Below are 13032 nucleotides of genomic sequence, written 5' to 3' on the forward strand. Positions count from 1 at the left end.
TTTTTGATGTGGTTCGAGATGGGGAAGATGGCCCGGCAGTAGAGAACGCTCACCTCTGGTGCAAAGGTTCCCTTGTTCAATCCCAGGCGATATGAATTTGTGGTGAAACATCGCCTCCATGAGTCTTCTTGCTGTTCTCTTGTTTACTCTTGCGTTATTATTCCTATCGAATTAGTCCCAGAAGCGACAGTCCTATTAGCGACAGGAACTGTTATTTGTCCTATGAGCGACCGATTCATTTACATTGAGATGATGGAAGATGATATGATTCCCTCTAGTGAAATATGTTTGCCTCTGGCGTTATTACCGCCCGAACAACCTTGCTACGAAAAATGTACGTGCCAGTAATACAGTTCATCAAATATATTTTCTCTCTACAGTGAGTGCAAATAAAACTTATTTTAATTTTGAGTTAGATTTGACATAAAACATATCAAATAACTTAGCGAGCCAACACGAACATTTCCATGAAAGTATATTCCTATGTAATTATTGAAAATCAAGTTGTAATATCCCCTTCCTAAAAAAACTCTGTTTTCTGCACTTAATTTGGTTCAAATCTAATTACTCACTAAGCACAGTAATACAGATGGTGATCAGAAAAATGGAAACACCTGAACGAAATTGCAACGTACCAGATTAATATGGTATCGGGCCACCTTTCGCCTTCAGAACAGCCTTGATGCGACGTGGGATGGAGGCATAGAGGTCGTGAATGGTAGCAAGTAAAATTTTACACCATTCCTCATGCAGGGCATCGGCCAGTTCTGTGAGAGAGGATGGAGGTGGAAATCGTCGCCGGAGTCGTGTTTCCAAGACGGGCCACATATGTTCAATTATGTTGAGATCTGGGGGATTGGGCGGGCCAGGGGAGGTCTTAAACTTCATCCCGATGTTCCTCAAACCACGCTGCAACAACGCCAGCTGTGTGAATGGGTGCATTATCATCCTGAAGATGGCGTCATTGTCCGGGAACAACATCCGGACCATAGGATGCAAGTGGTCTCCTAAAATTGCGACATAATCGTTGGCAGTGATTCGTCCGCTAAGTGTGACCACAGGACCCAATGAAAACCATGATATTGCGGCCCACAGAATCACCGAGCCGCCGCCATGTTTGACAGTTGGGTGGAGACACTGCAGATCATAAGCTTCTTTGGGCGTTCTCCACACATAAACACGGCCCGTGGTTGGGAATAGGGTGAAGGATGGCTCATCCGACCATATCACACGTTTCCAGTCCTCAACGGTCCAAGTTGCACGGTCGCGGCACCATTTGCGGCGTGCGAAAGCGTTATGGTCCCTGATGAGCGGTTTGGCCCGTGCAACACGACCACGTAAGTTCATGTCATGTAATTCGCGGCGGACTGTGATTGTCGAAACAGGGTGGGGGAGGTGCTGATTGAGTTCCTCCATCACTTGCTCCGCAGTGGCACGACGGTTCTGCGTGACAATGCGCTTTAATACCCGACGTGACCTGTCACTCATGATTTTCTTCCGCCCACTGTTCCGCTTCCCCGATGTGGTTTTCCCGTGTGTTGTGTAGGCCGTCATCACCTTCGATACTCTCCCACGCGACACACCTAACACAGTAGCCACTGTCGTCACACTCACTCCACATAACCGCGCATCAACAATTTGCCGTCTTTGAAAATCTGAGAGGCCTTCCATTTTACACTACCTCCGTCTGCTGCAGCCACTGGACACTGCTGTTCCACTGCGCCTGACGTAGTATGGAGACCGACCTAACACACCACCACCAGCGGTCTGGCGCTGCGGGCGCCACGACACCTCTGCCAACCCATACATCTGACGTGTTGCCAACAACAGGTGTTTCCATTTTTCTGATCACATCTGTATATTTTATTTTGAAAAATTTAAACGTGTAACAGTTTCGCCAAATCTACTTTTTATACTTCCAAAGACACTGAATAAAATAAAATAAAAAAGTCAATGATAAAACACAGCTTTTGAGATCCTTTACATCTGATTGGCTATTCTCAACCAATCTCACCAATTACAATGCAGTTCACTCTAAACAATCCAAAAGGTAAACAAACTCTTTAAACTACCTTCCTCCCTATTGTAAACTACTAAAACGTAAACTAATTGCTTAATTTGCCTTCCTTCTTTGTTTTGACTTATACATAAAAGCTTGTCGTATAGCAATCTGAAATAATCCCTTATAACTAGACGAACTGTTAAGTCCTGCGAGAGATTTGTAACTTGTGTAATAATTTCTTCGAATACACCGTGTTTTCAGATTTCTTTGATATCCTCAAGTGGTGAAGACACACCCTCTTTCCATGGGCGCCCGATGGGAAGGCAGGGATCACCCCCCTGTCTCACGAAAATGTATACGTAATATAGCAAACTACGTATATTAAATACCAGATATACCAGATATGGTACAGCAACCATGAAGATGCCCCTCCCTAGAAAATTTTCTTCGGGCGCCCCTACCCCTTTCTGATTTCTTTCTTATGCTATAAACATATTCAATCTAAACTTATGCTCCGCATCATTTTAACATGAAATTTTTAATTATATTAGAATCATAGACAAAGGCGGAGCTACTCTAAATATTTAGTTAGTTTTCCCCTTGATATAGTCAGTGTATTCATAGAATTAATTCAAAAATATAATATTAGGGAAAACGTATAAAAGATTATTAGTGTAATGAGAGTAGTCTCACGTATTAAATTCAGGTAGAGGGAAATTTTTCATAGTGCATTTTATTAGGTTCTAAATAGCATTAGCATGAAAGAGGTTAAAGAAGAGAGAACCTTGTCTTCTTCCATTATCTTAGTATGAACGAATCGGTGACTCCTAGAGCAGTTAACAGATCGAATCGGTCGCTCATAAGACAGTTAACAGTTCCTGTCGCTAATAGGAATGTCGCAAGTGGGACGACACCATTCCTATCACACTACTACAGTGGTGCCAACCGTGGGAAAAACCCATTTTGTGAGATTTTTTGGCATTAATTTCAAGAATGGGGATAAAGAGAATTTTCGTAGAAATTGGGAATAGACTTTTTATATATATATATATATATATATATATATATATATATATATATATATATATATATATATATATATATATGGAATTTTTCATATATTTACTTCATCAACGCTAAAAAAAGTTCTTAAGAGGTGGGAAGTAGACTAATGTATCTCCAATAAGCTAATTGCCAAATTTTATTACTGTAAAATGCATGATAGTATGGAAGTGATTTGCACAGTGGCATGAGAATCTAAGGAAACAAGCACCAAGGAACGTAAATTCTAATCTGATAATTACAAACGAAGAAGAAGAAAAATGAAATGTAATGAAATCTTTAAGTTTTACGTCCCACGATTATGCCGGTTAGGCTAAAGGAGGCGGTGATAATGAAAAATGAATGAGATGGTGGAATGAAGAAAATGGGAGGAAACGGGAGAACCCCGAGAAAACCCACGAGCACGGTGTTTGTTCACCACAAGGTCACACGGCGCGAGCTGCGATTGAACTAGGGATCCCAACCACCGGAGGTGAACGCTCTACCACTGAGCCACCGCGTCCTCTCAAGAAGAAGAAGAAGAAGAAGAAGAAGCACGAGACGAGAAACAATCAACTTCCAAAACGTTGACACATAATGACTCTAGAATGAAGGTTGTCTAATTTCATTACGTTCCGTAGAAAACTATAGCACAAAAGCGTGCTTAAAAGTATGAAGCTCTCACAACAAAATGTACTTTTTTACGTCAACACTTTCAATTATTTCTTTCCGTTAAGGCAGGCACGTAGCCAGAATTTCGTGAAGGGGGGGGGGGGGCGTGACATGAAATACTTTGGTCATCACAAAAGGGGCTCGATCACTCTAAACTATTTTACTGGAACATATATTGGTTCGTTTAGCCAGGATTTCATAACGGAAGGGGGGGGGAGGAATGACATGAAATTCTGAAGGTCCAGGAGCTCGATCAATCTAAACTACTTTACTATCAACATATATTGGTTTGTTAGAACAATAAAATGAGGATATGTTGCCAAGTATTTTAATAAACTATGAAGAAATTTCGAGCAAAATAATAAAAAAAGAGTATTGAAAAAGATTTTGCAATATTTACGTCCTTCTTCTGTTTATTCAAATATAACAATTTTCCTTTCGTTATGACCTCAATTATTATAAAAAGTACATACTGAATACTGTCTTGTAAACCATCTTCTAATATAAATAAAATAAAGAGTTTGTTTGTGTGTCTGTCTGTCTGTGTGCAGCCTGGGGACCAGACGAGTGGACCGAGAGTTACCAAATTTAGTCAGGGGTACCTTGGCCTAGGCCCCATATCAAGACGAAGCGTTTTTTTTTTTTAATTTCGAAACAGTGGGGTCTCAGGGGGCGTTTACCGGAACCGGCTTGGGAACCAGACAAATTAACAGAGTTACCAAATTTTAGTCACGAATACCTTGGTCCAGGCTCCAGACCAGAGTTAAACGTTTTTGTCGAAATTCGAACCAGGGGGTCTCAGGGGGCGTTTACCGGGACATGTAAAAGTAGTAGAAAATGATCGATATTTATTTATTTAACAATCACCAGATACAGCTCAGAGTCCATTTTACATTGAATATCTAACAACATTAACAATGGAAAGGATTTGGGAAGATATCGGCCAGGGCCTGTTTAGTAGGTGCCATCCCGGCATTTGCCTGGTAGGACTGAGGAAACCCTGGAAAACCTCAGTCAGGATTGTAGGCAGCGGGATTCGAAGCCACGATCTCCCGAATGCGAAGCCAACGCTCTACCACTTGAGCTATTAGTATCGAATTGATATTTTCGCGGTCGCTGAAATCAATGGTGAAACTCCAGTCGCATTAACTTCCAAATTCACGCTATTCGGCTCCGGGCCGGGGGTCACCGGAGAGGGGGGGTGAGATACCAAGACATATAAAAATAATCCAAAATGACCGATATTAGTGTCAAATCCATAGTTTTCGCGGTCGCTGAAATCAATGGTGACACTTCCATTAGCGATGACTTGCAAGTATGCGGGGCGGGAGTTAGCGGGGAGTGGATACCGACACATGTAAAAAATAGCCCAAAATGGCCGATATTAGTATCAAATCCATAGTTTTCGCGGTCGCTGATGGTGATACTCCCACAGACGTTGACTTCCAAATACAGCCCCTGTGCGAAGCATGCATATATTCAACTAGTTTTACAATATATGCGTTCTTTTCTCTGTTGAATCAAATGCTAACAGAACTTTCTTTCAACATAATTTTTTGTTTTTATTATTCCGTCAACTACTGTCGGTTCCAAGTGACAGGTTAAAGGAGCAACAGAAAATTGTCCTTGAAATAACATGCTTGATACTGCAAGGATGCGATGACGAAAAGTTATGGTTAAAAATGTCCACGCTGTTACACAACGGCACTTGCTTTCGAAAGCTTGAAATCTCCCTGACTAGTAGCAGTAAGTCTGAGAATTCCATAACTTTTCTTGAAATTTCAAATTCCCTGACTCTTCCAGAATACCTCGCTTACCTCGCCACCATATTGCAAGTAATACAAATCTCCTCATAAGAAACAGTAAGCAAAAGCTCCCTGTAGTTTTCTTTTTAATTTTTAACGCTAATCCGTTTTTTTTTCTTTGTCATTTCATTTTGTTTTATCCTTTCTTAATTTTTTCATTTCTGGTCTCGAAGGGGGGTCAGGACCCCCCGGACCCCCCCTTGGCTACGTGCCTGGTTAAGGGAGATACTTTTCCATAAACTATTTGGTAAACGTAGAAGATGAGAATTTACGGCTAATTCACTCATATATTGATTAAAAAAAAGTCAGTGATACAGTAGTTTTACTTTTTATATTTTATAAGTTTAAAATTTTTGTAATTAACTTACTATAGCGTCGGGAAATTCAAGAGCAAAGTGGAAATTTCTACCTCTCGAGATGGGATTTTATAAAATATTAGGTTGGCATCACTGCACTACCAGTTCCTTTCATAATCATTCACTTTTCATTAATTATTAGACTCCTTTAGCCTAAAGGGTATAATCGTGCGACGTAAAACTAAAAACATTTTAGAACGGCTTGGTTTGAGACAATATAATGCAACGACAAGGTTCGGCCAAATTTCAAAATACACAATGAAAAAAATGCCACAGGAAGCTGGCAAATTAATAAATAGGTTTTACTGCATATAAGTGTAAATTGCATATAATACCATAACTTACCTCTGTTTGAAAAGGTGCCAGTAGCCCAGATCCTGTGGCCGAATCTTGAGGTCGCTTCATGAGAATAGCAAACCTGTCTTCGGCTATGTTGACAGAGTACTCTATTTCATCCCTGTAGTCGTCATATACGGGCATGAACACTGCTGCGAAATCTACCTCCTACAAAATATACAAAGGTTCATTATTAGTAGTATTCAGATTGAATCGTAAACTATTGAAGGATGAAACAGAAACACTACTATACTGCCATCTACTTATATTGTAATTTTGTGTGTTATTTGTTTTAAATATTACTGATTTTTAAGAACTGTTATACAAGTAAACAGGTTGAAAGGATGCGAAGAAAGGGAGACCACTATCTCGTTCGTAAGACGGGTGAAGAAGGAGAAGTCATTGTTTCGTAGATAGTGACAGTGGTCTCCCCTTCTCTACATGCTTTTAACCTGTCTATGTGATAGTGGCCACCCTTCTTCATATGCTCTTCACCTACCTACGTGAGAGTGGCCAACCCTTCTTCACATGGTTTTAACCTACCTACGTGAGAGTGGCCAACCCTTCTTCACATGGTTTTAACTTATCTAGGGGATAGTGGCCAACTCTTCTTCACATGCTTTTAATTTATCTACGTGATAGACGCCACCCGTCTTCACATACTTTTAACCTATCTACGTGATAGTGGCCTCCTCTTCTCCATATGCTTTTAACTTGTCTACGTGATAGTGGCTACCCCTTCTTCACATGGTTTTAACCTATTTACATGATAGTGGCCTCCTCTTCTTCACATGCTTTTAACCTATCTACGTGATAGTGACCTCCTCTTCTTCACATGCTTTTAACCTATCTACGTGATAGTGGCCAACCCTTCATCACATGCTTTTAACTTATCTACGTGATACTGGCCACCCCTTCTCCACATGCTTTTAATCTATCTACGTAATAGTAGCCTCCTCTTCTTCACATGCTTTTATCTACGTGATAGTGGCCTACCCTTCTTTACATGCTCTTAACCTACCTACGTGATAGTGGCCTACCCTTCTTCACATACCCTTAACCTACCTACGTGATAGTGGCTACCCCTTCTTCACATGCTCTTAACTTATCTACGTGATAGTGGCCAACCTTTCTTCACATGCTTTTAACTTATCTACGTGATAGTGACCTACCCTTCTTCACACGCTTCCGATCTACCTACGTGCTAGTGGTTTCCTCTTTATTATTGCTTCCGAAGTACCTATGAGACAGTAACCTCCCATTCTTCAGCCATCTTTCCTAAGTGATACTGGTCTCCCCTGCTTCACATGTTGTCAACCTACCTATGTTTGTCATCACTACGTCGTAATGACTTTTGCAATGCAATATTTACGAAGACATAACTTCTAACTTATTTTAAGTATTGGAGTCCTAATTCTTTATTTTTTTATTTTTTCTAAATTTTTTTTAGAGAGAGAATGTTTAGTGAATGTGAATTAATGAGAAAGGTAAAATTTAAATATCCTTCTCTTCGCACGGTCAACTGGCGACATAAACCCCAGCATCAATTAGGGGTTATATGTAGAATAGAAATATAACTACTTTCTTTATTTCTTCTTCTTGTTTTTTCTTCTTTTTTTCAAAAGTTAGTTGAATATCAGTTCGACTTCCTTAATGAATCTTCAACCGAATTAGTGGTAATGCTTTTTGACAAAGCATCTATTTTTCTTTGTTTTATTCGTAGTTTATCAATATTAAACGCACAAAGTGGAGGGAAAAATTAATGAGACTTTATTACCCAGTGGCGTATTTATGGGGGAGTATCGGACTCAAGCTCCACCTTCCCCCCGAAAATAAATTTGTTAGTTTTTCGCATTCCAACTACAACAATAATCCTTTTTATCATTTCTAAGAATTTCATTGATTTCCCATTTTCTTATGTTCTTTGTTCAGAAATAATACTGTATCAGTCAAATTTCATCCCATATAAGAACTACGTTCTTTTTGTCCTTTTTCCATGCATTCTACTATTCTGTTTCTTTTTCTTAGTTGTTATCTTCTTTGGTTTCCCCTACCATACTTTCGACCGTTGTTAGTTGTCATTTAAGTCGGCCGTCGTCAGTAACACCAAAACTAAGAGGAGCTGATAAGCGAAACTGGTGTTCCACACCAATAGGGATGCGCACGAGATAAGATTTGTGGCTGTCTCGACTCGAAAAATGTATATTTCTTTATTGGAAGAGCCGTGTCTTGACTCGGATTTTGTCAGAAAAAATCCTCTCTCGACTCGTCTCGTGCGCATCCCTACACACCAATCCTAAAATGAAATCAATTGAGTCTTCATCCCGGCGAAATTAAAATACCGCTAATTTTACAGTAATTATGTGATATCTTCAAATAGATAATAGATAATCGAAATGTGGAACAAGAGCGCCCTAGACAATAATATTTTACATGAGAAACCGTTATCACGACTCACTTATCTGCTTTCGATTTCGAGCCATTTTGAAAATCGGCATTTATTTTTGCGTTTCTAAACAGCTGAAAACGGAAAGCTACTAGGTGACTTGTGATAACGGTACCTCACGCAAAATAATATTGTCTAGAGCGCTCTTGTTCCATATTTCAATTATCTTTTATCTATTTGAAGATATCACATAATTACTGTAAAATTAGCGGTATTTTATTTTCGCCGGGATGAAGACTCTTAAGTTAAAATGAGATTACAAATATTCAACGTGTATTTGCAGGAGCGTCATTTTAGATTTCCTTTGGGGAGGGGGATAAAATCCTCCACCGACATACGAGTTTCATGTTTTCTCCTAGCATATTAGTAGACAATCGATTTAAATATATTTAATTCTCAAACTCATTTGGGTAATTGTTCCCCGTGCTTCACCGTATTGTGCATAGCACCACCGAAACAAAATCCTAAATACGCCACTGCTGTTACCAAAAAGAAAAAAAAAACGTAAGGCTAAGCAAGCTAACGTAAGGTTAAAGGAAAGTAACTACTCAAATATGTTTATCGATAACAAAAGAGTTTAAGTAATATTTGAGAAGAAAGAAAGGAAAGTAACGTTTTATAAAACAAATATTTCGTACTTGTTTAACCGTGATTCGCTACGAGAAAACGTGCAATCGTGGACCAAATGTTATTTTATTTTATTACAACATGTAGTGTAGTGGGAGGTTTTTTCTAATTCTGTAAATGGAACATATATAATCGTTAAAATGTACTTCGTGCCTTAACAGCAAATGTTACCTGTAATTTTATTAATGTTTAACGAATGTATAGTTTTGTATACGTAAAGGAATCTCCCATCTGATCAACAATTGTTTGTAATATTTGATAGAAAATTGTTAAAGTAAATCAAGGAATACAAGTATATAAATAGTGCAGTGGCATATTTTATGGGCTACAGGGCCTACTGGCGGTAACCGTAGAATATTATAAAATAAAGTTATTATAATATAAACTAGATTATATTGATAATTTTACACTTTAGTATCTTCTTTTAATGATACAAGGTTCTAAGAACTGTACGTATTTAGAAAGATCCACTAACTTCTTTGCACGCAGTCGGTCTTGCAAACTTAAGAGGTCTTGGATATGACAACGCAGCAGAAACAACTCTCTAGTTATTACAGCAAGAATAGTATCAGCGCATTCTCCTTTTCTCCACCTCCGCCCTAAGCGTATGAATGGACTGCCAGATAACAGCAGCTGCCTCTAGAGAAATCGGTTTCTTGGGTGTGAGCGAAGAGTAAAAGGAAATAACACGAGAAATAACGAGGAATTTTCGAGGTCTCTGGAAATTGTCTCGAACTACTTGAGACTCTTTCGGAAGCGGTTTGCGTCAACGCAACAAAACATTTCTTTTATAGCATTTTGCGATACTTGGCATAGCTGTTATAAATACTTGTTTCATTATTTCCGTTTCGTTGCCAAGGCTCTTACAGACTGAAGCTCCTTCGTTGGTCAATCGCCTATTTCAGCGTTCTTTATTATTCGATTAGCTTCCATTTTCTGTGGTGAGTAGGATTATTCCTATCCAAAGCAAAATGTAGGGTTACTTCATGGAACAAAAAAGGTAGAAATGTACGATCGTTGTTCCGTAAACTATTAAGATAATATGTAAGTCTTACTTGCTACTTGAAAAAAGGAAAGTGTGTTGTAACGTTTTCTCTTATTTTGAAGATTGCATAATAACGTGGAAACTAAACTCTAATAATAATAATAATAATAATAATAATAATAATAATAATAATAATAATAATAATAATAATAATAATAATAATAATAATAATAATAATGTACAAATGTTATAAAGGTTATTGGTAGCCTAAGCCATCAAATGTTGAGTTGAGATGATTTTGAGTTTAACGTCCCGTTCCGCAGCGAGGCTGTATGACACGTGGACATACTGATTAACGTGGAATACAAAGCAAATGAGTCATCAAACCAGTATACGCCACTGCGTGGTACCGAATGGCTCAACAATTACCATTGGCTTTGGTGGTATGCTCCGTTAAAATGGCCTCCATAGTCACCTAACCTTCACTCCTGATTTTTTTCTATAGGGATACTTGAAGTTCCGTTAAAATTCATGATCTGGACCACCTTAAGAATAAGATTACTAAATGTGGCCTCTGTATATATCACACGAGAAGTTTTGTCACGTGCCCATGCAAATGTTTTTCGTCGAGTACAAACATGTATCCTTGTCGAAGGAAACCATATGGAACACATTATTTAACTCAGGAACATGTTCCCCATGTTTTCCGATAAGAAAATGTTCAACCTGTCATGGTTATCAACAAGCCTGATGTACAAAATTATTTTTCTTTTGTTGATTTTCCACAACGTAAATGGCAATAAAAGTTTTTTTTTTTTTCGAATTTCAATAGACCGACTTCACCTTTGTGTTTCTGAGGAAATTCTAACCTCCTTTCATGTATTGTACATGTATTTTCCATTTAGGAAATTTGAGCTAAATCCAATATGTTATACCGAGATGACGGCTGTGGTTGATAATCACCCAGACAGTTGTCACCCATTCCCATTGGTCATATAGGCCTGCATTCTCAAGCTAAGACTACCCGCTGCATAAATAGAACAATCCTGACTTCAGGAACATCTTGTAGATTGTTTTTAAAGTCAAGAAAGAATACAGATGAAGTGTAAGACCAATTATTTAGGATACATCAGTCATTTATCTGCTACAGAAGTATTTTTTTATTAAGAAAGAATACAAATTACGTTGAGTTATTAAGTTCTAGGAGGAGGTTCGGAGCAGGTGGATGCGTGTGCTCCTTGGTCAAATCACATTTTCGTTTCATTTAAGAGTTGTTTCTGAGGAAAGGGTTTTGCTGAACTTATATCCATTTTCATTTATACATTCGCGGGGGAGTTTATATACAAGGTGTTTCAAAACAACACCAAGAACATTTAGGAGGTGATTCCTGACACCAAGATAAGACAAAAAGTATAGACCATCTTGGGTGCACAAATACTTCCTTTCGGATTTACAGGCTGCCAAAAACATGAAAAAATGAACTTTAAAGGTCCATAGCTCCAAAACTATAGGAGCTACTGTGTAGTCGGGTCAAGACTTTACTTAGGAACTAGTATGTGCTCTATCCAAATATCTATCTTACAGAATCCTGCGGTACTTCCGCAACAATTTTTTATAGAGGTTGTTGGTGAGTATTTTAAATTGTATGCCGGTAGCTAAACTTCCTCTATAAAAATTGTTGCGTAAGTACCTTAGGATTCTGAAACATGGATTTTTGGATAGTGCACATTAGTTCCTAAGCAAATTCTTGACCCGACTGCTGTAGGTCCCATAGTTTTGAAGCTATGTACCTTTAAAGTACATTTTTTCATGTTTTCAGCAGCTTATAACTCAGAAAGGGCTCATTTGTACACCCAGATTGGTCTATACTTTTTGTCTTATCTTGGTGTCAGGAATCACCTTCCAAATGTAGTCGGTGTTGTTTTGAAATACTCTGTATATCTGTTTATACACATATCTGGGCATTACTGGCATCTATGGACGTAACCCCGTCTCATATGAAGGATGACATCCTTCGGCGAGAACACTATTCCGTTAAGGGGAGAAAGGAGAAAAGAACGTGAAAGGAAGGAAGCTATCTGGGACCTGTATTAGGTACCATCCCTATTTACCTGGTATGAATAAGGGAAACCTTACTCAGGAATTGCTGACCTGAAAAAGCTGTTACATCTTTTCGGCCGCGTGTCCCTACCGGACGATGAACTTAAATGCAGGGACAGTTGCCTCCTGTCTTCGCCCCCCACAAGTTTCGGCACTGCCCCCAGTGATATCAAAATCATAAATATTAACCGTTCAGCCATATGGGAAACTTAACACCGCTTCTAGTATTAACTAGATGCTAAACATGTGGGAATATATCGAATTATTAAGTTACGATGACCTCGATAAGAGAAGGTATACACGCGAGACCCCTCCCTCTCCCCCTTCCGCGAAATAGAGACAAATAAATAGAGAGAGAGAGAATGGGGAAGATAGAGGCCAAAAACGTGTTTCAATAGTGGCTACTGCGTCGAATAGCAAATATACCATGTGTACACAGTAATGAATTATAAATCGATATGGAACCAAGAAGAAGGTCGATATATCGAATGAAAGAAAATGACAAGAAAACGTCTGTTAATTGTTCCTGCTATGTATTGATATCAATGTTAATGTCACTTACAAAGAAACGACAAGCTCCGAAGGTTTTTCCACGTGACAGCTGATACGAAAGGTTATTTATAACTCTTTCGTTATTGTCAATGTTTGTTTAAGCAATTAAA

General features: G+C 38.7%; 1 protein-coding gene across 1 annotated transcript in view; it reads right to left on the reverse strand.

The window, feature by feature from the left end:
- The window catches only part of Ir76b (Ionotropic receptor 76b), a 510549-nt gene that overhangs the window by 453287 nt on the left and 44230 nt on the right, over window positions 1-13032 (reverse strand). The window contains exon 4 of the mRNA XM_081737781.1: window positions 6222-6380. Within this exon, the coding sequence (XP_081593907.1) occupies window positions 6222-6380 (159 nt within the window). The remainder of the gene's footprint in view (window positions 1-6221; window positions 6381-13032) is intronic.

The sequence above is a fragment of the Thermobia domestica genome, chromosome 14 (genome assembly GCF_964235325.1).
Source record: "Thermobia domestica chromosome 14, izTheDome1.hap1.1, whole genome shotgun sequence".
In the NCBI taxonomy this organism is placed as follows: domain Eukaryota; kingdom Metazoa; phylum Arthropoda; class Insecta; order Zygentoma; family Lepismatidae; genus Thermobia; species Thermobia domestica.